Source organism: Onychomys torridus, chromosome 3 (genome assembly GCF_903995425.1).
Source record: "Onychomys torridus chromosome 3, mOncTor1.1, whole genome shotgun sequence".
Classification (NCBI taxonomy): Eukaryota; Metazoa; Chordata; class Mammalia; order Rodentia; family Cricetidae; genus Onychomys; species Onychomys torridus.
In genome coordinates, this window is record NC_050445.1 from 9,721,639 (window position 1) to 9,746,403 (window position 24,765).

The 24,765-nt window shown below is 40.7% G+C and overlaps 1 protein-coding gene and 1 non-coding gene across 2 annotated transcripts in view; both read right to left on the minus strand.

Annotated features, from left to right (window-relative positions):
• Positions 1-11,300, minus strand: part of Skap2 (src kinase associated phosphoprotein 2) — a 155,694-nt gene extending 144,394 nt beyond the window's left edge. The window contains exons 1-3 of the mRNA XM_036182949.1: positions 11,094-11,300; positions 2,328-2,433; positions 1,732-1,757 (exon numbers count right to left, since the gene is read on the minus strand). Of these exons, the coding sequence (XP_036038842.1) occupies positions 1,732-1,757; positions 2,328-2,433; positions 11,094-11,160 (199 nt within the window). The 5' untranslated portion in view covers positions 11,161-11,300. The remainder of the gene's footprint in view (positions 1-1,731; positions 1,758-2,327; positions 2,434-11,093) is intronic.
• A 12,809-nt stretch (positions 11,301-24,109) lies between these two features.
• Positions 24,110-24,216, minus strand: LOC118581005. The gene has a single exon (XR_004944645.1). It is a non-coding gene; the product is annotated as a U6 spliceosomal RNA (small nuclear RNA).
• Between the last annotated feature and the right edge of the window lie 549 nt (positions 24,217-24,765).

Genomic DNA, 24,765 nt, shown 5'->3' on the forward strand with positions numbered 1-24,765 from the left:
CCTCACAGAGGAGTTATGATGAGGACCCACCTGGTAAGAAGGTACAGCACTCTTTTCACCCACACTCAGAAACTATTCCACTGATTAACCGACCTCACAGTGTATCCTACCATCCATAGAGGAAGGTCATGACCTGTGAGCTAGCACCACGGGAATAAGGACAGTACTCAGGCCCTCTCAAAGAACTGGAAATATGGAGTACCTGAGACTCCAGCCTTTCAGTCAACAGCCTCTCAGATCTAAAGGACAACTGCCACCTTACCTGCACGCCCATATATTTCAAAAACAATGAAATGAAATTCCCATCTCTAGAAATGTCCTAAAGTACACATGTATTCAAATCAAAAGAACCAAAATAAAAATCAGCATTTGAAAACATATTATTCATGCTATCAAATAAAATTTATAACTATTTTTATTCATCCTTTAAAAACATGACCTAAGGGGTAGGGACATAGCTCAGTGGTGGAGTGCCTTCTAGCCTGTGTAAATCCTAGCATGTCCCATCACCTGTGCCACACAAGCATGAATCAAGATCACCCAGCTGCAGTCCATCTACACCCCCATAAAACCACCTCTGTGGTGTAACTCAGCAATGGGTGACAGCCCATCTCTGCTTCATCTAAGTACTCTGTGCAACAGCAGGGACACCTGACTCTGAGTACAGCAACTGCAGGTTCACACCTGACTGTGAGTGCAGCAACTGCAGATTCACACCTGACTCTGTGTGCAACAACTGCAGGTTCACACCTGACTCTGAGTGCAGCAACTGCAGGTTCACACCTGACTGTGAGTGCAGCAACTGCAGGTTCACACCTGACTCTACAGCAACTGCAGGTTCACACCTGACTGTGAGTGCAGCAACTGCAGGTTCACACCTAATTCTGAGTACAGCAACTGCAGGTTCACATCTGACTGTGAGTGCAGCAACTGCAGGTTCACACCTGACTCTGAGTGCAGCAACTGCAGGTTCACACCTGACTCTGTGTGCAGTAACTGCAGGTTCACACCAGACTCTGAGTGCAGCAACTGTAGGTTCACACCTGACTTTGAGTGCAGCAACTGCAGGTTCACACCTGACTCTGAGTGCAGCAACTGTAGGTTCACACCTGACTCTGAGTGCAGCAACTGCAGGTTAACACCTGACTCTGAGTGCAGCAACTGCAGGTTCACACCTGACTCTGAGTGCAGCAACTGCAGGTTCACACCTGACTCTGAGTGCAGCAACTGCAGGTTCACACCTGACTCTGAGTGCAACAACTACAGGTTCACACCTGACTCTGAGTGCAGCAACTGCAGGTTCACACCTGACTCTGAGTGCAGCAACTGCAGGTACACACCTGACTGTGAGTGCAGCTACTGCAGGTACACACCTGACTCTGAGTGCAGCTACTGCAGGTACACACCTGACTCTGTGCAGCAACAGCAGGTTCACACCTGATTCTGAGTGCAGCAACTGCAGGTTCACGCCTGACTCCTCCGTGTGCAACTGCAGGTACATGCCTGTACTTAGATTGTTCTAACAAACACCTAAGTCTATGAAATACGTAGCAGTCTAGATCTGCTTCTTAATATTCCTCTCAGCAGGGGGAGCTAGCACCCTCATCTTGAAGGTCTAAACACATAGTATGGAAATTAAATTTTTTATTCCAATTATAAAATTTCAGAATGTTAGATTACCCTATTGAAAATCCCCCCACAAAAGAAAATCATTTCAGATTTAAAATTTACCTTTGTCTTGAAATTCCTGAAGATAGCTGCAAAATAAAGAAAATAAAACATTTAAATGTGGTTGAAAAATCAAAGCAAGGTCTAATTAGTGACAATAATTCAAATTCAAAATCTATATTATAAATATACATCTAGATAAAAGACTATTTCTGTCCTGAAATGGCAATTCCAAGAGGCTTAGGAATTTATAATACATGCATTTTTAAAGATTTAAATATGAAAAAGAGATAATTTAAAAAAGATCTAATTGTAGAACATATATCTTTAATATCTATAATATATTACATTTGTTTATTTAATGCAGTAACAATTTAAAAGATTTTCTTTTTCAAGGTCTGATGGGTAGTAAAATCCTCAAATATGTCCTCAGATGCTCAAATAAACACAGCATTTTGCTAACATACTTGGAAAAAGTATATAACTATAAACAAAAAGAGTATTTTATCTGTGTTTAAAACTATTACAGTGGAGATATATTCTGTCCTTTAAAAATACTTAACATTAATAAAATCAGCACATAAAATTTAACTCCATAATAAACATTAATTAGAGTTATTTCTGAGTAAGAAATTAGTAATAAAAAGGCAGTGACTTACATAGACTTTACATCTTTTATCTTCTTAATGAGAGATTCTCTCTTTTCCTTTGCTTTCTTGGATAAATTTTCCCCTTTCAGTGTGTCTGCTACAAATGCTTCAACATCTAAACCATGAAATATAAAAACAGGATACAAATTATAGAAAAAAAAAGCCATTTTTGTGAAGACAAATATGTCAATGATTATTTCTACACTTAAGTGTTAATATCTGTGCTAGTTATTTATCAGTCCAAAGCATAACAGTTGAAGTATGTTCCAAAAACTAAGTTGAACAAATCTGCTCACCACTTAGCTAATAAAATCTGTATATTCTACTGATGCTTTGCACAGCAAATGCTATTTGGGTGTTTGGCATCATTAAACTAGGAAGAAGCACACAAGTTTTAACAAACTACAGTGCCCCGTAAAACAAAATCTCTTCTATAAGGCAAGTGGAAAGCTTTTATACATGTGCTGCGATCGTTCTATAATTATTTTTAAGTTGCTATAAGGACAACTCATTTGCCATATTTTATAAAGATGAGCTGACATCTTTGAGAAGAGTTTGCTTTTCCCAGTATAATCCACTTTCAGGAACACATACTATCTAATACTTAAAGGAAAAAAGAAATCCCTTCCTTTCTAGCCAAATTCTTACATCAGACCCTCCTCCTTGCTACCTGCCCCACACATACATGCTGGCTCCCGCCAGTCAAAAGACAACCAGTTATGTGGTTCTGTGAGCCCTTGCTTCCCACCCTGCTTCTAGCCACTGGAATACTATTTAAATAACGAAGTGAAAAATGAGTTCCTCTATTATTTAAAAACATAGTGTCTAGGAAATAGATTTCTATGGCATCCTATAACATTTCTCATAATCTCTTCTAAAATTTTAAAACTCTTAAATATCTTGTTGGCTAATTCTCTCTCCTGTAAAATTTCAAGAAGTCCTTGTTTGATTCCTAGACGTCTGCTCCTACTGTTCATGAAATTCTGGATAGCTTACACATATTTTATTTTCAGAATTTCATGGCTCACTTTAAAATATCATAGAGAATTATATTAAAAATCTTAAACCTGTCTACAAATCACCCACATTTTGTACTGGAAAGATGTGTGTTTTACTTTCTTTTTATCTAACTACTTTGTCTCTTAATTTACATTGGTAAAAAAAATTCAAAACATAATATTACACATAAGTAATGAAAAGTGCAGTACTCTCAACTGTATTTATGATGAACCATTTAAAACCTAATATATAGAATAGAATGCAATCAATTTTAAATTCTTGATTACAAAAAGTATTTTTGCTCCAATTAGGAATATAGATTAAGCTGTTACAGATTCATAATAAGTGCATATTTTTTTTTTGCTAAACCAATAATTACAAGGGGAAAAATAAAATTAAAACACGAAACAATCTCTTAAATAACTTCTAGTTTGACGCCCACTAACAACATATATGTTAAGAGTAAGTATCGAAATGAAAGCAAAATGTCCTGGCTCCTCTTTCCTTCTGTGGCCCCTAAATTAAGGAGAAAGGAGGCATCATCAGAGGTCAGTGTACATGGGACAATGTCTCAAGTGGATTCAAAACAGTAAAACTTGAAGCAGCAGTTTCTGCCCACAGGAGACAGCCTCCTTTATACAAGCATACGTTAGCTGGAAGAAGATCATTGGCTTCCCTAGTACCCACAGAGCAACTGTTTTGAAAAGGTAGACCAAGGGTAGCAGGCTACTGCTGCTAGTTCTCCAAAGCTCGCCCTATACTTGCAAGACTCAGGGGCACATAGACTGGTGAACAGTCTGCTTAATGTTATTTTCACACAATGTTTGCCTTTAATTCCCCCTTCCACGAGTATTTAATTGCCTATTTTACATTTTCATTATGCAATCCCAGTTTAAACAAACTGGATCTATTTTCTATCTCCGGAAGCAATAACAGAACGAATTACTGCCCAAGTTATTTCTTTAAAGGGTCTTTTCAGTTTTGTAAAAACAGAAAACAACAAAAAGGCTGCATGCTCTATGTGCTGTTTGCTAAAATCTTCCCAGTATGTTCTGAAGAACCCATGCCTCCTCTATTTTGAGAAAACATTTGTTGAAAGAGTAGAGGGGAAAATCCACATTTCTTGAGAGGAGGACTAAATATGGAAAACATCTATACTCTTTTTAATGTATTTATTCCCAAGCTTTTTCCTAGAAAAAGGCTTAAAAGAATTTAGAAGGATTTTCCAAACACTGGCTTTTTTGATAATTCTCCAAAGAGATGCAGAGAAGAAATTGCTTTGCTGGTGGTGGTGTTTAACAAGAACTTTAGCTGGGAAAGGCTGCAATAATCTGGTTTGTTGGTTGCCCACAGATCTGGTTAGTATTTAAGCTTTTGAAGTCTAGGGTGTTCTTAAAATATACACTGCGTCAGATCTAACGGATGGAACACGCTCGCCTGTCCTGGCAGCGACAGCGGTGCTGCGCAGCTCGCCGACGACAACACTGCTCCCCGGCGCCTTTGCCCGCGTCGGAGCAGGGACCAGGTTGTCCTGGGGTGCCCTAGACTTGCCCCCAGAAACCAGTCCAAACCCAGCCAGCCTTCAACCTCGGGGTTCTTGTCCATGTAGCTGGGAGCGGAGAGCTGGGCGCAGGGTGCTAAGCTTGGGGCAGCTACGCCAGACAAATGGGGCTGGATCTGTGGCTTTGTACCTCAAAGCCAGAGTAATATTTCAAAAGCCAGCAATAAAACTCTTGGGTAAATCAAGCGCTCCTCTGGCTGGTTGGAAAAGAGATTTGAAGCTTTTTATTGTGCTCTAAATAGCCCTGCAAATGGTAAAGTAGCCTGCCGCGGTGAGCTAGCCAGCCGCTGTGGCCCCTTTTACCTTCCTTCAGGGGTCGTGTCCTTCTGTTCATATGCAGATTTCGCTGACTCCTTTCGGCCTGTAATTCGGGGAAACGTGGTAATCTGACTACAAGAAAAGGTCAGCCTGTGCAGACTGGCCATTGGGCCCAGGGACTGAGACTCCCTTTTTCTCTGAGGGTGAGGTTTTATTTTACCCACCGGCGCCAGCCACAGCCACGGAAAAGCAGGATGGGAGAAGCTACTGGCTACTGCTTAATAAAGCCTGGGAAAGAGGATGCCACCAAAGCAAAAGATCCTATGGTCCCGGTCTCTTGGCAGCCTCGAGGGCTGCAGGGCACCACAGCCTGCATCTAACAGCAGAATCACCCCGACTTGCATGGGCCTCCAAGCGCAAGTTAGCAACGGGAAAAGGTTATCCCAGCAGCGAAAGTACACGTGGTGGTAATGCTTGCTCGAGTTACACCTTAACTTTGTCAAGAGTAAGCCTTCCAGTGGGAACAGCTGTAAAGATCTGGGGCACGGCAGCTGGAAACTCAGATTTTCAACTGCTCTGTGCATAAATGTTAAGGTCTAAAGACAAAATTAAAAGATGACGTGTTCTGGCTCAACAATCCTTAAGCAGTTAACTCAGGGGCCACTCAGCAGATATCTAACCCCTAAGAGGCAAGCACTTAACACCCCACCCACTGAATGGTACTTCCATTCTTTTCCTTTGTACATAGGAACCCCTAGAAAAAATGTCACCCTGTCTTCCTTCCTCTAGAGTGAGTGAGTCTCTCTCTCTCTCTCTCTCTCTCTCTCTCTCTCTCTCTCTCACACACACACACACACACACACACACACACACACACACACTATGCTTTCTACCAACTTCCATGGAGATCAGATAGTAAAAAGGTACAAGAACACAACTCTTCCAACAATAAACTCCTCCAAGAGGCAGTGAGAACTCAGCACCTGCTCTCACCCCCACCCCCAACCGAACAGCCTAGAATAAGACCTGCAGCCTGGAGAACCGGCCACTAAGGTTAGAAACCTCTTCTGTCCACCTACACACATCCTCTGGGATGGCCTGAATCTGCCAATGGGAGAAAGCAAGAACTGAGATGAATCCACCACCATTTGCTAAGTCCCAGATCAATAAAATAACTGTAAAAACCAATCCTGGCACCCCAAATGGCTTTACTACTTAATTCCATATGTTTTCCTACCTGATAGTGTGAACCAGATTTTACTTTGTGTCCTTTGAGCTGTTTGTCACCCAACTTAATGTGTGAACTTTAAGCCTACACTTTCAGCTGTCATCAGAACAAAACTACACTTTCTTTTCTGTTAAACCAGGGAATGAACCGTTATGAGGAAATGAAGAAAATATAAACATCAATTAAAATGGGCATATGCACATCAATGGAACCAAATACCCACAGTTGGAAAAATGGCTAATTGAAAAGGTATTGATTGTTCTAGTCAATGGCTTCCCCTGGATTACCTTGCACTTTCCCATGTTACAGCTCAACTGTGGGCTTCTTAACCATGCAAAGAGCCGTGAAGGAACACAGATCACAGAGTGCCATAGGTGAAGCGTAGCTGAGTTCCATAATCCAATCAGCTACAAAATTTTCAAAACTGGCTTTACAAGCTAACTGGTTTATTTTGATAAAAAAGCTGAGCTGTTGAAAGATAAGCCTGCCATCTTTCAACCACTTTAGACTTATCTAATCAAAATCTTTTCACCACACATTTTCAAAGAAGTCACAGTGAGTAACACATTAGTCTGAGATTTACACTATATCCACCCACTGCTGGGTGGCAGCTATTGTAATATGTTCAGAATGTGATTGAAAAAGAAATGTAAACTCAGTGGAATGAAAAAGATAGACTTGGCTTTAATTGAAAAAGACAAACTAAATGAATAATGAGTATATAAAGCCTAGCCTATGCCACTTTTATCACCATATACGATGCTTACTGCTCAATTTATGAGAGCCAACTGAACTGTGTTTCAAACCACCAGAGGCATCCCTTCCTCTGACGTCCTTACCTTCTTTCTACAAGTCCCTCAATGCGGATACCAGCAGAGACAAACATACTTGGAAAGCTTACAGCCTGCTCATTTTTTTTTTTTGTACATTTTGATGTTTTGGAAGAAACTAATGTGGATTAAGATTAGATTGACTACTTAAATGTGCATAACATCAAGCGACTTACTTATTAATCCAAGGCAAAAATGCTTTCAATGAAAAGCCAAGCTAAAATAGCCCCCAGCAAGAAAAAAGACAGCATTTTACTCTTAAGATAATTAGATAAATACATTTCCTAATGCTACATCTTAGTTTACAGATACTATTTGACCCAGACAAAATCTCGATAAACTTCTGGTCTCTGCATTTGCAAACTCATATCCCTATTTGTAGAAGAAACTTATCTTAAAGACATCATAGGACGATTTCACTTTCTGATCAAATGTTCTCTTAGCAACTCTATACTCATTGGTTGCCGCTGCCAAAATGGGGCAGGCTCCTTCTTGCTCTGCAGGCTAATCCAGGTACTAAGAAGTAGGTGCCTATTGGTGACTCAGTAGGTGGCACTCTTCCCTTTGCATACTCAGCCAATGCTCCAGAAGGAACACTAGATACACCATAAATAATTCTCATATGGAAAATAAAACCAAAAGGTTGATCAAATTATAAATAGGAATTGCAAAGGTGAGGAGCAAGCCATACTGTACTTGGCATTGAAAACATCCTACCTCGGTTTCAAATGAATTGCATTCTTAATCAAGTGCCCCTAAAGGGATTATCGATTACACTGTGTGAAGGTTTGAAGAAAAAAAAAAAAAAAAAAAAGGTCCAGAAATCCCCAATAGGGGGAAAAGGCAATATTTCTAATCAAAACTGCCATCTGAACAAAATCTCAGGGTCACTGTGCTGAAACCATATAGTCACTGTGTTTGTTCGATTTGATTTCAATTTTTCAGCATGCTGATACCTATTTTCTTCTAATACTGGTTTTATTTTCTAATTTATGAAGAAGAAGGTAACACGCTCTTCTAGCTTTCCTTTTGAAACTGTTGTCATGATATGCACAGAGAAGGAGTCCAGACATAGACATCTGATTGCAAACTGCTGACAACTCCACATCTAAAGGCAAGGACACAAAGGTGAGCAGCAGGCAGCACCCGGAGCTGCTCACCTTCCTGCCTGCCAGAGCAGAACTCATATCAATCAAGACCATGCTTGCTATTAGCCCCAGTCAAAATATTTGGGTATGGGGTAAGATTAAATGGCCAAGACTTAGGGCTATCCTTTGGTTCTAATTACCCAAGATAAACCTGTTCTTCCATTGTTAGGGAAGGGGTCAAAGGTTGATTCAACAAAATGTTATACAAACTATTCTAAAAAGAATAATTTAACATTTCTTATTTTCAAAAAATATAGGCCTTCAATTTTTAGTATATTGATGCTATAGAAACTATAGCTGTTCAAACTATGCTGTCATTTTTATCAAGGATACTACTAACTGTGAGTTAAGAATAGTAACTTTAGTTTTGCATTTCCATACAGTCTTTTTAAAGACGAAAGGAATGAGAAGGGGACACATATTGAAATGGTAGTCTAAAGCTACTATCAAAAGGCAAGACAACGACAGAGACGACGTGATTACAAAAAATACATTTGAGCACCTGTCTCTCTATCAAGCAAACACTTAACATGTGTGACATATGATGACTTAGATCATGAGCAGATGAAACATAAAATTAAATGTCATTTTTCTTTCTTCTGATAGCAGAGGATTTTAAATTCTTGTAAAGGTTGGCTCCTTATCTAATTCACACTGTGCCATGAATTTTAAGAGCCTTAACTACTTACAAGTACCAGGATCAGTACCTCTTCTCATATTTAAAAAAGAACGCACTAAGTAAGCCAGCAATGTCTCTAAAATCCAAATCAATTAAAACACTTCGCTCTAATTTTACAATTCTATATTTAATCATGTACTATCACCCAAAACATTTGGATGATGGAATCATCCACGTGCATCCCAATAAGATTCAAGGATGAAATAACTATTGACAGCATCTTTGAATATTTAAAAGTTGTTTTAAGCTATGAAGAAGGCTAGTTCACTTGTTTAATTACTTTACTATATACCATATCCATGAGTTTAAAATGTCTTCTAAAAATAAAATGTAATGCAAACTTGTAATCCGCAAATATTTACTGTTTTAATATCTGTTTTAATCCCTCATGTATTTTAGAAAAAGCTGATTTCAAAAACTGTGCTAGTCCAACCTCTGACTTAAACGATGGCAGATATGTACAGAAAGTTAGCATTAGGAAATAAATGTGTAATTCTGAGCTTTGGTTTACATGATACAAGAGAGAGTCACAGAAAATACTTGTAATCTAATCTATGAGGGTCAGAGAATGAGGGGTCTCATAGCCCATATCATACCTACTATGTCAGAAGTATAGCTGTGGATCCATATGATAATTTGCCTACTAAGGGAGCTTTCAAGCTTTAAAAACTAAACAGAGGTTTTGTTTTTGTTTTTGTTTTGTTTTGTTTTAATTAAAACATCTGGAACTAGAATAACCTGAAAGCAGTGACATTTCTGGAATAAAACATTTCTTTGATCTAGTTATTAAAATACTTTTCTAAACATTCAATTCCAGCATTGGACACCCCCCCCCAAAAAGTTAACTATAGTGAAACAAAACTGCTTCTCTTATAAACACTCATACAATGGAATAGATGCTTCCTTCTTTCATCATTTCTTAGTGACACTCGTCAATGACAAGAAGCATTTCTCAGAGTGACAGTTTGTCATCTCCCTGCATCGTGTTCATACAAACACAAGTCTGCATCCATACACATATTTGCATTTTGATCTATTCATGATGCACACAATCCAACAGTTTAACAAGGTATTATGATGCTTGTTCTCACACTATTGCAACAGTAAATTATTGCTCCAACTGTTACATTTTCAGTGACCTTGTTTTTTAACAATTAAAATACACAACTTACAACAACATAAGCATCTAGAAGAAACTTTTTAATTCAATTATCCATAATCAGCACTGGAAGAAATATTTTAAAGACAACCAAACTCATTCTGACATCTCTACAAGAAAAAATATATGATGGTATCCAAGAGCACCAGCATGGGCAAGTCTTGTGCTACTCTAAAAAGATGTATTTTCTACTTTGTGCAGAACCATAGAGCTTTCCTTGATCCGTAAGTGGAAATACACACCTCTATACATTACTGACCTAACAGCAGATTCCTAACAGCACTGAGGAAACACATTTCAACTCCTCAAAGTTCCTATAAATGGGCATGTAAAACCAAAAGGGGGAAGATGAGGGTGCAATGATGAACTTCTTTCATCACATGACACAGGAAGTAGGACTTTTAACACATCCTTCCCTTTTTCCCTTTAATAGTTACTGAGGCTGAAGGCAGTGGCCATTTGAAAATTAGGAACCCTTCAAAAATGTAAACATGACTGTTCAAGAAAATGGGGGAAACAGCACCATGCCACTTCCTACCTCTCAACACCTGCGGCCCTACAGTCTCTTTGCTAACTAACAGCTGCACCCTTACTGGCCTGACCACCCAGGAACTAGTGCTTGGACATCTACCTTCGCACTTCTCACACATGCATTCATCAACATTTGCTGTCCAGCTTCCGCCCTCACATTCGGGTCTTTAGGAAACTCTTAACTCTCCGTCTCTCCTGGGAGGATCAGCACATTTCAGCACACACGCCCACTCCCTTCTCGTCCGGACACCCCGGCACCTGATCCCCCTACTCAGCCCGCCCCCACGGCCAGCAGAAGGTGAAGGCTGAGCGCTTCTGTCCCAGCCGGCTCGCCGTCCCGCGCCCCCGCCCCCAGTGTCACCGCCCCCTTCCCGCTCTTTACCTGCCAACAGGTTCCTAATTTCCTCAGGGAGCGGGACGTGAGAGGAGGTGCTGCTGGGGTTGGGCATGGTTGTGGCTGGGACCTGGACTCGCGCTAGCTGTCCGGGTGAGCACCGCGGGGCTACGAGCCGGGACACAGCTACAAGGCCGAGACTCACAACAAGGAAGTCACTGGCTCTCGGGCCAGCAGTCGCTGGACGCCTGGCCCTGCCCCGGCCGGGAGAACGGGGCGGGACCATGGGTGAGGGGGCGGGGAGAACGGCCTTGGAGCCCGACTGCGCTTGCGTCGCCCATGCTTTCTAAGTGTCCAAAGAAAGCGCCTCCGGGCAGGCCACGCCCATATCACCTCCGGGCAGGCCACGCCCACACGTGGAGCTAGAGGCGGGGCCACAAAAGGAAGGGAACGGATTGGAGCCGTGTCACCTGACCGGGCCTTGACGTGCGTCCGCGCCATTTTTGGTACTGGTACCGCAGCCACACCTCACTCTTTCTCCAGGATTCCGGGAAATAACGTCTCCGCAGTGCCTTCACGCTTTCCTGTTAAGGGGCCATCTGATTAGTGGTCGTTCCCACCAAGGTTTAAACCCCTGGTCTGGTAACCCACCAGGAAGTTTCCCCACACCCCCGCCCCTAGCATGGCCTTCTTTGTCTGAATGAAGGTAACAAAGTCCCATTTTCCGCCAGTTCTTCCTGAGCGTCCCACTTCTAAAACGGCAGAGCGTTCTGATTGGCCCTGCCATTACTCTTCTACCTAGTCTTGGAGAGAATGATTTCCCTTGCTCTGATGGAAGAAGTTCTAGACATTATCCTTCTGGGGCGGACACCAGAAAGCTAAGTTGATACTACTAGTAATCCATCGGAACCGCTGTCCACCTATAAGTATTTTTTAGTTGCTAGTAGTGATAAGAAGAATATATAAAATCTGTTTTCTTTAATTTAGTCAGCGAAGACTGAGCCTTCTGTCCTTAAATCATACAGGTTTACTCTAAACCAAAAGAGAAGTTCTGGCTCCATTAGAGTCTTTAAAGTGTGTGGTGTGTGTGGGTGTGTGTGTGTGTAAAATGATAACATTCATGTGCCATTAACCTTTACAATCACTTACGACCTATTGTGTAGACATATTTGCCATCAAAGAAAATGAAACTACCAGAGTCACTGTAGAATACAGAAGAGGCTGCTAATAGGAGTCTTCAGGTAGAAACTGACAAGGCAAAACATTGTGAGTGTCCACTTCGGTAAATGTATGCTTGGAACGGTGCTACTGAAATGCCCCAAGTTGCACCTCCCATCTTTCCTTTGGTACATCATTTTCAGAATGACACGTGAATATCACCCTAACTGCTTTTGTTTCTTTTGGTAGAGACAGTGGCTATCTTTTATTTTTCCTAGGTACTGATGTTGTGCTCTGAACATTGTGTCAAAGCTACAATCAAAATGTAAATTGCTTATTCTTGTACCCTCCAGCTTCTTTTTTAAATTTTGTTTGGTTTTGTTTTCAAGACAGGATCTCACTATGTAGTTCTGGCTGTCCTAGGAACTCACTAGGTAGACCAGGCTGGCCTTGAACTCCTAGAGATCTGCCTGCTTCTACCTCATGAGTGCTAGGATAGCACAGCATGTGCTGTGCCCAGCTTTTTTTTTTCCCCTCCAGTTTTCTTTAGACCAATGTTCTTATACTTCAGTCTACCTTAGAATCACAGAAAGAAACTACTAAAGTGTGGATTCTCAAGTCCTACCCCAGAGATTCTGATTAAATGGAAAAGTCTCCAATAGATAAATATAAGGTGTGCTGAGATTTGATTTTAAGAACCATTTTACTATTTCCTAATTCCTACAGAGTAAAATTCTTAGTAAGTGTCATGCCCAGCTGGAATCCTAGGCCTAACATAGAATAATAGCTCTATTACTATTTCATCAAAAAATGTCAGTGTTGGGGGACAACTGAGAGCATGTGTTTAGCATGTACAATTCCCAGCACCAAATGAATAAATACCTGTATTTTTTCAGATACTACTTGTAAAAATTAATACTCAAATGTACTATGACATTTATGTAATTCTCAAGAGGCAGTACTAAACACTAATTTTAAAAGGAAAAATTAGGATATTTAGATGCCCATGTCTTACAAAAACAAAAACTTAACCATTAAAGTAAAACATGCAAGATAATAACAAAAAAGACACCTTCAAAGTGTCTATTTAGCCAAAATGGAATCCAAAATTCCTACCCAGATGAGCAATGTGATAAATTATTTTTACAAAAAAAAAAAAAAAAAATACTGACGATTAAAATTCTTTTTTGTGGAGTTAAAAGTAAATTTCGATCTTCTGACTTGAAAGAATTAAGAACTGTTATTAAACTACAAAATCATCCACTTTCCTAAATAAGAAACTTTCCTGTGGACAGTTTCTGTTGGGAGAAATTACTCTACTCACCTAATTCTCTGTCCTGTCATGGTTTTTATTAAGAGCCTCTAGATATCCTCGCCCTGTGCTGCCCTCAGATAAAAGTGACCACACTTTGTTTGTGTCTTATTTATTTGTACTCAGCTCATTCCGCAAAGGAACTGAGGCAATTTGCTCTGTTTCAAAGAGACAGCTCTGTAGAGTAGATCAAATGGACAGTGTCTACACTGCTCATTATGACAAGTCATCCTTGTTAGCAAGAGACAAGAAACTGTTAAAATTACCCTAAAATGTATAGCATCTAGTAGTCCAAATAAAAAAGGCAATAACAGAAAATGGACTTGTTGTATGAAACACACTTCTCCTATTTAGGAAACCATTTTCAGACACAGGTTTTGTCTGTGTCTATGATGGATGCACTTAGGCGATGCTTTGTATATGCCGTTATTTTTAGTGTTTCTTGCTAAAGTTACTGCATTGGTTGTAAGATGGAAAGAGACATAAAGAGAAGCTGAAGGAAATGGATCCTTATTTCTCTTGTCTTCAAATGTTTTCATAACAAGAACTAGTAGAGAAATCAAATAATACTTTTCATACTTTACTTGTATTAGGATAATAATAATAACAATAATAATAAATGAAACTTTAAATCTCATCCCAAAAGAGGTTGAGTCCCCCATCTCATTCCACAGAAAAACCCTAGCCTCTTACAAAGTCTCTTGATTTTTTTTCTCAGAAGTAGATACTCCAGTTCAAAGAAAATAGTATACATCCCTAGAACTAAAACTAACCCCCTTCTCTATGGCTTTCAAAATAAATGTAGAGTGCTGACCAAGGACCTGCCCACAAGCCTTTATCTCAAAGAGTTTAGATGTGCCTGCAAGAGAAACTGACAATGGCCAAAACACAGCGTTCTTTGTCTCTCGTCTTTATTTTTGTCTAGCTGTCATGTAAAAGAAAGATTATCCTCAGGCATAGAGTCTGTTATTTATTTCTGCATAATAAAACTTAGCAGCTTTTGTTAACAGGTATGATGGCCAAGAATCTACAAGCAGATTGACATGATCCTGCCTCGGCATCTCTCATGAGGCTCAGTGGCAGTCATTCACAGATTTGACGGTAGCCGAGAGGTTCTGACTGAAGATAGCTCATCCTTGGACTGCCGGCTGGCACCTTTAGTTCCCTGTTGGCCACTGGATAAAGGCCTTAGTTCTGGATAACATGGGTTTCTCTTTGGGGGCGATGTATGCCCTTTTGATATTGCAACTGGCTTTTCCAGAGCAAGAACCAAGAGATGGAGCAACCAAGACAGCCTTGTGCTCATGTAAGCTGAGAATCTTAGACAAAAGAAGTAACTGAGCTGGTGTTTAGTTCTAAGTTTAACCCATGAAAAACTCTTAAACCTGTCTTTCAAGTCACCTTGTAATGGCTTTTAAAGGGTGTTTAGAAACGAAGATTTGTTTTGTTTCCTAGATTATCTTTATTTCCATTTGAAGTTTCTAAATATGATGTGAGTTTCTCATTGTGTAGCAATAAACAAGAAAAAAATACATTCTCATTGGAATTCATATGAATTTATCCCCCTTAAAAGATGTGACATTGAACTCGAGAACCAGCAAATTCTGATAGAAGTAGCCCATGACTGAGCTTCTATGTTATACTTTCTTTCTCTTGGGTTGTTTGTGCCAGATGAAAGTCACAGCCTGTGCTTGCTAGGCACATGTTCTATCACTGAGCTACAGTCCCAGCCCACACATAGCTATTGCTCTTTTCAGTATAGTTTATTACAACAGCAAGACAACACACACACTCACTCAATTTGCTGCCCTCTTATTTGCTGTCTAGAGTAATCATTTTAATAGAAGGAGAATAAACAGTTTTACATTGATTGGATTTGCATCCCAAGACCTTCTATGTCTTTAGGATCTGTAAGAGAGGAATAAGATGAGAGAGCCCTCTCTCCAGTTCTTGACCTGGCAGGGTTGGCTCTTACCCAGTCGTAACCCTCCTCTCTCTTCCCAGACTCTCAGCGCTCACACACCTCACCAACGATTAACACAAAGCCTCGTGCATGCTGAACACTGAAGCTGAGCCATACTACTAGCCTAGCTGTGAGGTCAGTTTGGATGACAATCTACTTCTGACCTTTTATCCTGCTCCTAACTGGCTCTGAGACCAAATCCTAATTAAACCTACTTTCAATAGAAGAACATGTTTAGTCTTGATTACATCTAGTCTTCCTGGAAGACAACTGTCTCATTCCCTGTTATGGTTGAATATGAAATAGATCCCCACAGAGTCCTGTGTTTGAATATTTGGTCCCCCTATTTGTGGTGCTGTTTTGTAAAGTGTGGAGCCTTTTGGACATGGGATCTAACTGGCAGATACAGGACCATAGCGGAGGAGCTGGAAGGGATAGCCCAGCCTGAATCCTTTTCCAAGCTCTCCACTTCCCAACCAACACAATGGAGCCAGCTTCCTGACATGTCAAGCAGCTCCAGCTGCCACACTCCCCCACCATGATAAACTGTAACCCTCTCGAACTGATCCAAAATAAATCAGTTTAAGTTGCCTTTAAAGACATTTTATCAATGGATAAGCAAAGTAACCAGTTCACTCCCGTCTTCCACACTGGGCTTCTCTTCTCCCTGGAACTCCTGAGAAGACAGGAACCCAGGGCTGTGTTGTTTTCTGTCAATCATCAGTCTTAGTCCCTGCAGCTCACTAAGAACATGCCGAGGAAATACTTCCTCATCATGATCTAAACTTTAATGAGCAGTCCTCTCCACACAGACTGTTTACTCCTGCTCTGGCTCATGAAGTTAGTTTGAAGCATGAGCAAGTACACAGAAAACAGTTTTTCCCTCCCTTTTAGTTCTTTTCATCCAAGTCTCTGCTTTTACCTTGAGAGGTACGATGGCTGACCTTGAAAGTTATATTTATCCGGGTTCATCACAGAGTTAGGAAGAGTTATCCTTCAGTAAAGGATAAGATTCAAGGCTGCTTGTGTAACTTAAATTTCCCCAGCCCTCCAACCCTCAAGCTGGCCCTGGTCATCACTCCCTGAAATTCTTCCAGTTGAGACTAAGGGTTTAGATGAGAAACCTTGATCTGTGGAGCCATGTCTTATGGTACTTGCAATGAGTATGCTGCAAGCCAGGCACGGTAGCCCGCAAACTATCATCCCACCTACTTAAAGAGACCAGAACAGAGGAATGGCAAGTGCGTGGCCTACGTTGGCTACAAAGTTTAACACCAAACTGGACACTTAGTGACATTGTCTAGCATGGGCTACAAAGTTTAACACCAGCTCTGGCTGCCTAAAATAAGAAGTAAAAAAAGAAGGTTGGGAATATAGCTCAGTGATAGAGTGCTTGCCTAGTAAATGTGAGGTCCTAGGTTCAGTCCCCAATATCACCAAATTTTTAAAAAAGGAACTTTGGATGAAAGATAAGAGACAATATTTTGTAGTTTAAATATATGATTCTTCCAAAGAATGGCTCTAAGTCTCCCAGTGTGAAGCAAGCAAGGTGTCTGTGGACATATGCTGTGCAGCGTGCACTGCTTTCTCCTTAAGAACTCAGATCCTCATAACCTCCCGTCAACATGTGGGGAAAAGATACCGAAGAACACAGCCACCTTGTTAATTAAGCTCACAATCAGGTTTCAGGCATACAGATCAGTATGAATTATTTGTTGAGTTTTCTCTAACCTTTACTCAGATGAGCTATTTTTGTTATGGGCATTTTATTTTTGTTTCTTTATTGTGATAAGTAAAAACATGAATTTAGGTCAAGCAAGCTTTTCTAGTACATTTCTAGAGATCTCTTTATAGCTAAGTTAGCAGAGATTCTGCAGTATGAAGTGAGTGAAACAGGTCTGGAGTTTCTGGCCCTATGTCAATATAGAACGTGAGCCATGACCAGGCCTTCCTGTTATTATAGTGTCCTTATTCTTACCAGGCATTTTTAAAATACCAAGCTGTCTACAGCAACAGTAATTTAGTGGGGTTGTGTTAATATATTCATGAAGGGTCTTGATGGATTTGATAACCATAAGCAGCTGTTAACATTAAATTGCCATTTAATTTTTTTCAGTGACTTTCAAAGTTGTCAATATTAAACAGTAGGGCCTTACAAATTACTACTCTAAGGCCAATAAGAATAAACTCAAATATTATTTAAAAGTCTCAACTAAGTTCTCTTTTTCTCTACAGTATACCACTACAGAGAAAACAGAAACACATGAAGGCATGTTTATCTCGGCCTTTAGGCACCCAGTCATGTATTTGCCCATAATTTGCATCAGATGTTACTATACACAGAAACTCTTTCATATTTTCCTCTCACACCCCTTTAACTTTGTTTATTTTTAGGATAAGGTCTCATTATATAGCCCAGGCCTATCTTGAATTTGCCAAAACTGGTATTTTAGGCATGCACCACCATACCTGGCCATATCCATTTAATTTTTGAACTCCACCCCGCTTCCTTGTATCCCTTCCATCACATCTTCGCCATCCCCTTTCAGAACACAAGTTTCATTCCCAGCAACGTGCTTGCAAGGCACTCTTCCATTAGTAACTTGAATCTCCGTTCTTCCCCTCGGTTTTCTCCTTGTTGGATGTCTGCTTCAATGTTCCAACTGTCTGGGTTTCAGTAGCAGAGTCAGTACTGGTGACACCACATGAGGACCGTGTGGTGTCAGCCACAACATGAGGACCGTGCCAGGCACATCAGTGTTATCAAGAAGGAAATCTGGAGTTGTGCAGTTCTTGCTGGCATGCTTCACTGGCCTCGTCCATTTGTTCAGCAATCTAAAGGCCACAGTGTGTGCTGAAAACCGAGGACCTTCCTGTCTGAGTTCTCTGCCTCGGCCCTAGCTCCAGGCTTCCTCACTCCAATGGCATCAACTAGAACAGGAACCCCAGGCCCCATTTCTTTTCTGCCAGCTCATTTTACATATACAAGCATTTAATTTTACCTTTTAAACATATATCTTAATTTTTGCAGAGAGATTAAAAAACCAGTCTTATATTTTTAGGCAGGGTTGGTAAATGCATTATTTTTAACTTTTAACTTGCTGGAAGGGGACTTTCTGCGTCATTCCCAAATAACATGTGTTCTCTCACTGTACTTGACTGCTACACATTAGATAAAGATAGTCCTCATTTTTATAATAAACTATAACTGTGTGCTCACTGGGGAAAATAATTCATAGACATATGGAACATTTCCAAGGAAATTTTTTATTTCAAAAAGTAGAAAAGCATGCAACTTTTCATGAAAGAATAAATCTTAGCTAAGATTTGAAATAATTCCCTATAGCAGATAACAGAAAATGTCTTCTGCTGTTTTGGAGTATGTATGTGTGAAGGGGTGTGTGTGTGTGTGTTTGATTTTTTTTAGTAATTGTTTTTATTTTCACACTTGAAAATGATTTTTCATGATTTAGTTTCAGTCACAGAAAGTTTCAGTCTTTTGGGTATGTCAGTCTAAAACTTGATATGCACAAGGAAGGTGTAGCTTGGTGAGAGTGCTTGCCTAACATTTAGGAGGCCCTGGGTTCAAGCCCCAGTACTCTCCCTCCATTAAAAACAAACAAACAGAAAGAATATCCATAGCCCTCTTTTTAGCTTTTATTTTGAGAGTCACATAAAGTTGCCCCAGCTGGCCTTCAACTCACTCTGTAGCCCAGGCAAGTCTTGAACTTGTGGTCCTTCTGCTTCAGCCTCCCAATGGCTCAGATTACAGGCCAGTGCCGAAATGAAAGTGCAGACAAGAGCTAGGAAGATTATTCTGATGGACCACTATTGAAACAGAGACAAGCAGAGGCTAAGTGCTCTGGCTTAGTACAGAGTGCTTCCCTAGCATGCTTGACTCCCATACCAGGAGCCTAGGGGGAAGGTCAGAGTCAGACATGGGACAACAGAGACCCAGAAACTTGAAGATCTATAAGGATGGCTTTGAGATAGGAAGAAGGAACCCCAAACCAAAGACTCCAGATGGTCCTGGAAGCTAGAACTGGCAAAGGAAAGAATTTTTCCACTGGATCTTTTAGACAGAATACAGGCACTGATGTTCAGTTTTGGCCTAGCTCAACAGTGAAAGTCATTGTAGACTTTAGTTTCCAGAAAAGAAATCTGTATGTTTGTTTGTTTTTTAAAGCTACTAGGCTCCTGGTAATTGGTTCTTTGGGTTGTTTTGTTTTTTCAAGACAGAGTTTCTTTGTGTAGATCTATCTGCCTCTGTCTCACAGGGGCTGGGATTAAAGCACCACCACGGCCTGGCTTGTGGTAATTTGTTATAGCAGCATTTGCAAAAATCTACACACTGAACAGTATATATAAATCACTGATAAAACAGCATATGTAATCATGATACTGACTAAATGACACTTTAGCCCAGGCCTATAATCCCGGCCACTCAGGAGGCTGAGCCAAGAGATCAAAACTATAAGGCCAAGCTCTGTTACTAGGGAAACCTTTCCTCAAAAAGTAAAGAGAGTGGGAGCTGGGGATGCAGCTCAGTGCGCGCGCGTGCGCACCATCTTAGCTAATAAGACTATAGAAAATGTACTAATGCTTTTGACTCTTGTTTACTTACTCATGTGTGTAATCATTGAAAATTTTCAAGCATTAAACCACTATTTCATCACCATCCATCGATAAACTTTTGGCTTCACTAATGAATATTATTTGACAGCATCAAAATTATTAAGACACTGTAGCGGCCTAATCTTGATTCATTTCCCTGATAATTTCTAAAGTAATTACCAAAGTAGCTCCATTTTTTTCTTATTAGAATAATACTTAGAATAAAATTTTCTAGATGAAATTCATAAATATCCCAAGCCCAAAAAGGGGGAAAAGGGTAAACTGAATTGTACACTGCTCGTTTGGGAGGCCGCTAAGAAGTGTGCCGTGGTATTGTTAAGTGCTTGCCTGCAACCCACGCTTCATCTGTGAAAAGGCTTGGCTGTTTGTGGAGCTCCTCGTCCATCTCTGCCAAAGAGCTCGGGATTTCCACTGCATATTCTTTCCGGTGGTTGGCTTTCAGTAGTAAAAACCTCTGAATACAGTGCGGTCTCTCACTCGTGCCCCTAAAAGAGGGCCACTGGAGTTGGCTGTGCATCGGTAAATGAAAGCTGCTAGGTAAATCACAGTGACCCTGTCCCTTGTCACACCTGTGTAGGCCCCTGCATTTTTTCTGTCCTGGAAGCACCGTCTGTAGAGCCTCACCACTGGAAGTTTTCAATACTACATTTTCCACTGTTTTGGGAACTTACCGCCTTTATGTAATCGCTCGAAGCAACAGCAAACCAGGAAATCATCACAAAATTGAGAGGAAGCAGTCATTCTCACTGCCTGAGCTAAATTGTTAGTTGAAGACATGTAATTGAAAGTCTGCTCCTAAAATACATCTTCTGATGAGCTTGAGTCAGAAGCATAACTTTTTTCTCCCATTACTTTATTCAATTTCTTTTTACTGAAGCACATAATCATATAACATTCAATATGCAGAGCTGGGGTGTAAGTGGTACAACGCTTGCCTGGCATTCATAAGGCCTTAGGTCAATCCCTAATATGGCACACATAAATAGATAGATAGATAGATAGATAGATAGATAGATAGATTGATAAACAAATTGCAATAACTATGAAGCATTTAATGTTTCTCTACAATGTCCCCCTCTTATATTAAAATAGTATTATTAACTTCCAGGGCAATAGAGTCCATATAACTAACTAAACACTAACTTCTAACATAAGAAATCTTGGTCAACTCTTTATGTAAACACAAGTTGTTTCAACAAAGGCTGTTAGGAATAACATTTTCTTAGTTTAACTATTCAACAATGCCCTCATTAAGTTTATATATATATATATACATATACAATTTCAAAATTACAAATACAGAAGACAAAATTCTGAAAAATATCTAAGTGTGCAACCACAAATCCTGATTATAAGGATTTTTACTTTACAAAAGTACCATGGCGTGTTTTGATTCTTCGAGGTATTCTATGAGGAAACTGACATGGAGGAGAATGAATTTGACTTCAACCTGATTCATTATGGAGCCTGTAGTCTCACTGGTGGGGTCAGCTATAAAAGTACCAAAAAGAGAATCACCCAGGCAAGTACTGAGGTGCCCTGACTGAAGGGGGAGAGGAGATTATTAGCCAGGACCCTTCAGGAAAGGCAAGGTAGTTAGAAACAAATAGGAATAATCCTGTAGAGAAGACAAGAGATAGGCTAGTTGACCTTGCAGATTCCCTGAGACATGCATGCTAGATGCAAAGTGCACGGAGAGAAGTTGCCCTGGGTTGGGAGAGACAGAGAAGTTGCCCTGGGATGGGAGAGACAGAGAAGTTGCCCTGGGGTGGAGAGACAGAGAAGTTGCCCTCGGGTGGGAGAGACACAGTGGAACACAGAAAAGGAAGCAAGATGGGGATAGACAGGATAGGTCTGGAAATTTGATACTAGAAAGTAGTAGAGGGCTTGCCATTGGAAGTTCTGAGTTTTACTAAGAAAACTGAGATCATCTACTGAATATGTGGAGAGGGAATAAAAATGTGCTTTCTTTAATGTTTAATAAAAATTAGCTAGCTGCTAGCAGTAATACTTTCCGCTTCCACTAGCTTCTGGCTAGTGCTCAATGTCGTCAAGTAGGCTAGTGTGCTGTTTTGATATCATGCACGGCAAAACGGCTTTTTGCATGCTCTTGGGAACACATCAGGCACTGATTTGCATCAGCTATAATTTACATATTGGTCTTGTCATTAAAGAATGACGGAGACTTCAACTGGGATGGGAATTTAGGCCTCACTTTGCATTTTCACTGCACTATTTCCTTAATTTTATTCTTATGTATTAGTGTGTATATACATGTATGTGACATGTTGTGAATTCAGGTGTATGCGTGTGCAAGCCATGAGACATTTGTAGATGTCAGAGACAACTTTCAGGTTCTCTCCTCTTGCCGTTAAGTTTCTGGGACTGAATGCAGGTTGTCAGGGTTACATGACAAGCACTCTCCTGATGAGACATCTTGCCTGCCTTACTATTTATGTCCATTTTTGTTTATTTTGCTCTGTGTGTGTGTGTGTGTGTGTGTGTGTGTGTGTGTGTGTGTGCGAGTGTAGGTGCTAGAGGAGAGTCAGATCCCCTAGAGCTGGGTTGCAGGTGATTGTAAGCTGCCCAGCATGTGTGCTGGCCTTCTCTACAAGAGTAGTATGTTGTCCGGAGACAGTCTCTTAACAGCAAGCCCTGCAATCAGTGAATCTTAAAGTTAGATTAAAGATAGTCGTTGGAGTTAGGTGTGCCTGTAAATGACAAAAAGCCCCAAATACAGTGACGTACGCAAGATAATTTTTTTAAAGACGGGTGAACCAAAGAAGGTTTCATCAATTACCTGTATGTCTATGCACCACGTGAGTGCATGGTGCCCGTGGAGACCAAAAGAGGGTGCTGGATTCCCTGGAACAGTTGTGAGTCACCATATGGGTAGGAACTGAGCCTAGTCCTCTGGGAAAGCAACCAGTGCTGTTACCACTAAGCCACCTCTCCAGCCCAAGACAGATGTTAGCGGACCATCAGAGAACTCTTTCGTGCCCTGCTTTAGGGGAGCAGGGCACGTGAGACAGCCAGACTTACTGTCTTCTCAAATGCCAGAGGGCTGTTGATGCAGCATCCCTGAGCCCTGCCACTGTGACTGCTCTATCTCAGAAGGCTTTAGGTGTGGAACCTACTCTGTTAGCTAAGACAGAATATGTCAACTGGATTCCCAAAGAAAACATATTCAACTATGGTCTGGAGAGATAGCTCAGCCATTAACTGCGCATTCTGCTCTTGCAGAGGACCAGAGTTAGGTTCCAGCACCCACATGAGGCAGCTCAGAACTGGCTACAACCTCAGATCCAAGAGGATTTGATGCTTCTGGCCTCTACGGGCACATGTACATGATTAAAAATAAAATCAATCTCTCTCTCTCTCCCTCCCTCCCTCCCTCTTTCTCTCCTTTAAGTGAATTCATCTGACTTTAACCAAGCTTGAGATGAGCTATCACACTCTTTTTCTTTTTTTAAATTTTTTTTTTGAAAATTTCATACAGTATATTTTATAATTTTCGTGTTGCCCATCTTCTTCCAGATCTCCTTTCAACTTCATGCTCTTTCTCTCTCTGAAAAATAAAAGAAAAAGAAAACTGAGAAATATAGTTGGAGTTTGGTTTGTGTTCGTCAACTACTGAGCATGGGGCCTGCCCAGGAGCGACGGCTGATATCAGTATCACTCCACTGAAGAACACTGATTTGCCCCTCTCCCAGAAGCTGTCAATTTTCAAATAGTTTCTTAGCCCGGGGTGGTATTTTGTGCCCACTTCCCCCCACCCGTGGTGGTGTTTGGTCTAGCTTTAACTTCTGCATGCTGCCACAGTCTATGAGTTCATCAGCGTGTTGGCCCGGATGTGTCTAGGAAATGCTGCTTCAGTCGTCCACCACGTGTGGCTCTCGCAGTCTTCCTGCCCCGCTTCCCTGTGACTCGAGTGTGATAAAGACGTCCATTCAGGGCTGAGCACTCGAAAGCCTCTTTTTTTTTAAGTCTGAGTATAAAAATATGGAACACTTCACAAATTTGCATGTCATCCTTGCGCAGGGGCCATGCTAATCTTCTCTGTATCGTTCCAATTTTAGTTTATGTGCTGCTGAAGCAAGCACATGAAAGCCTGTTTTAAACTCTGCATGTTGTCCAGCTGTGGGTCTTTAAGCCATCACAGTCTTAATAGAATGTCTTTGTAGTTGACTTTAGTGTACAAAATAATTGGGTGAAATACTATTTGTTTGTTTGTTAGATTTATTTATTTTATTAATGAATATTTTTAAATTAAAAATAATTTAAATTAACCAGACAGTGGTGGTGCATATCTTTAATGCCAGCCCTAGGGAGGCAGAGGCAGGAGGATCTCTGTGAGTTCAAGGCCAGCCTGGTTGACAGAGTGAGTTCCAGGATAGCCAGGGCTACACAGAAACCCTGTCTGGGAAAAAGATTATTTAATTTATTATATTAATGAGCATTCTTCTTGCATGTGTATATGTGCATCATGTGTATGCCTGGCGCTAGATCCTGTGGAACTGGAATTACAGATGCCTATGAACCACCAAGGGGTGGGTATTGAACTAGGTCCCCTAAGTGCAACAAGTACTCTAACCACTGAGCCACTGACCCAGCCCCCAAGACAATGTTCGTATAAATAATGTTTAAATGGA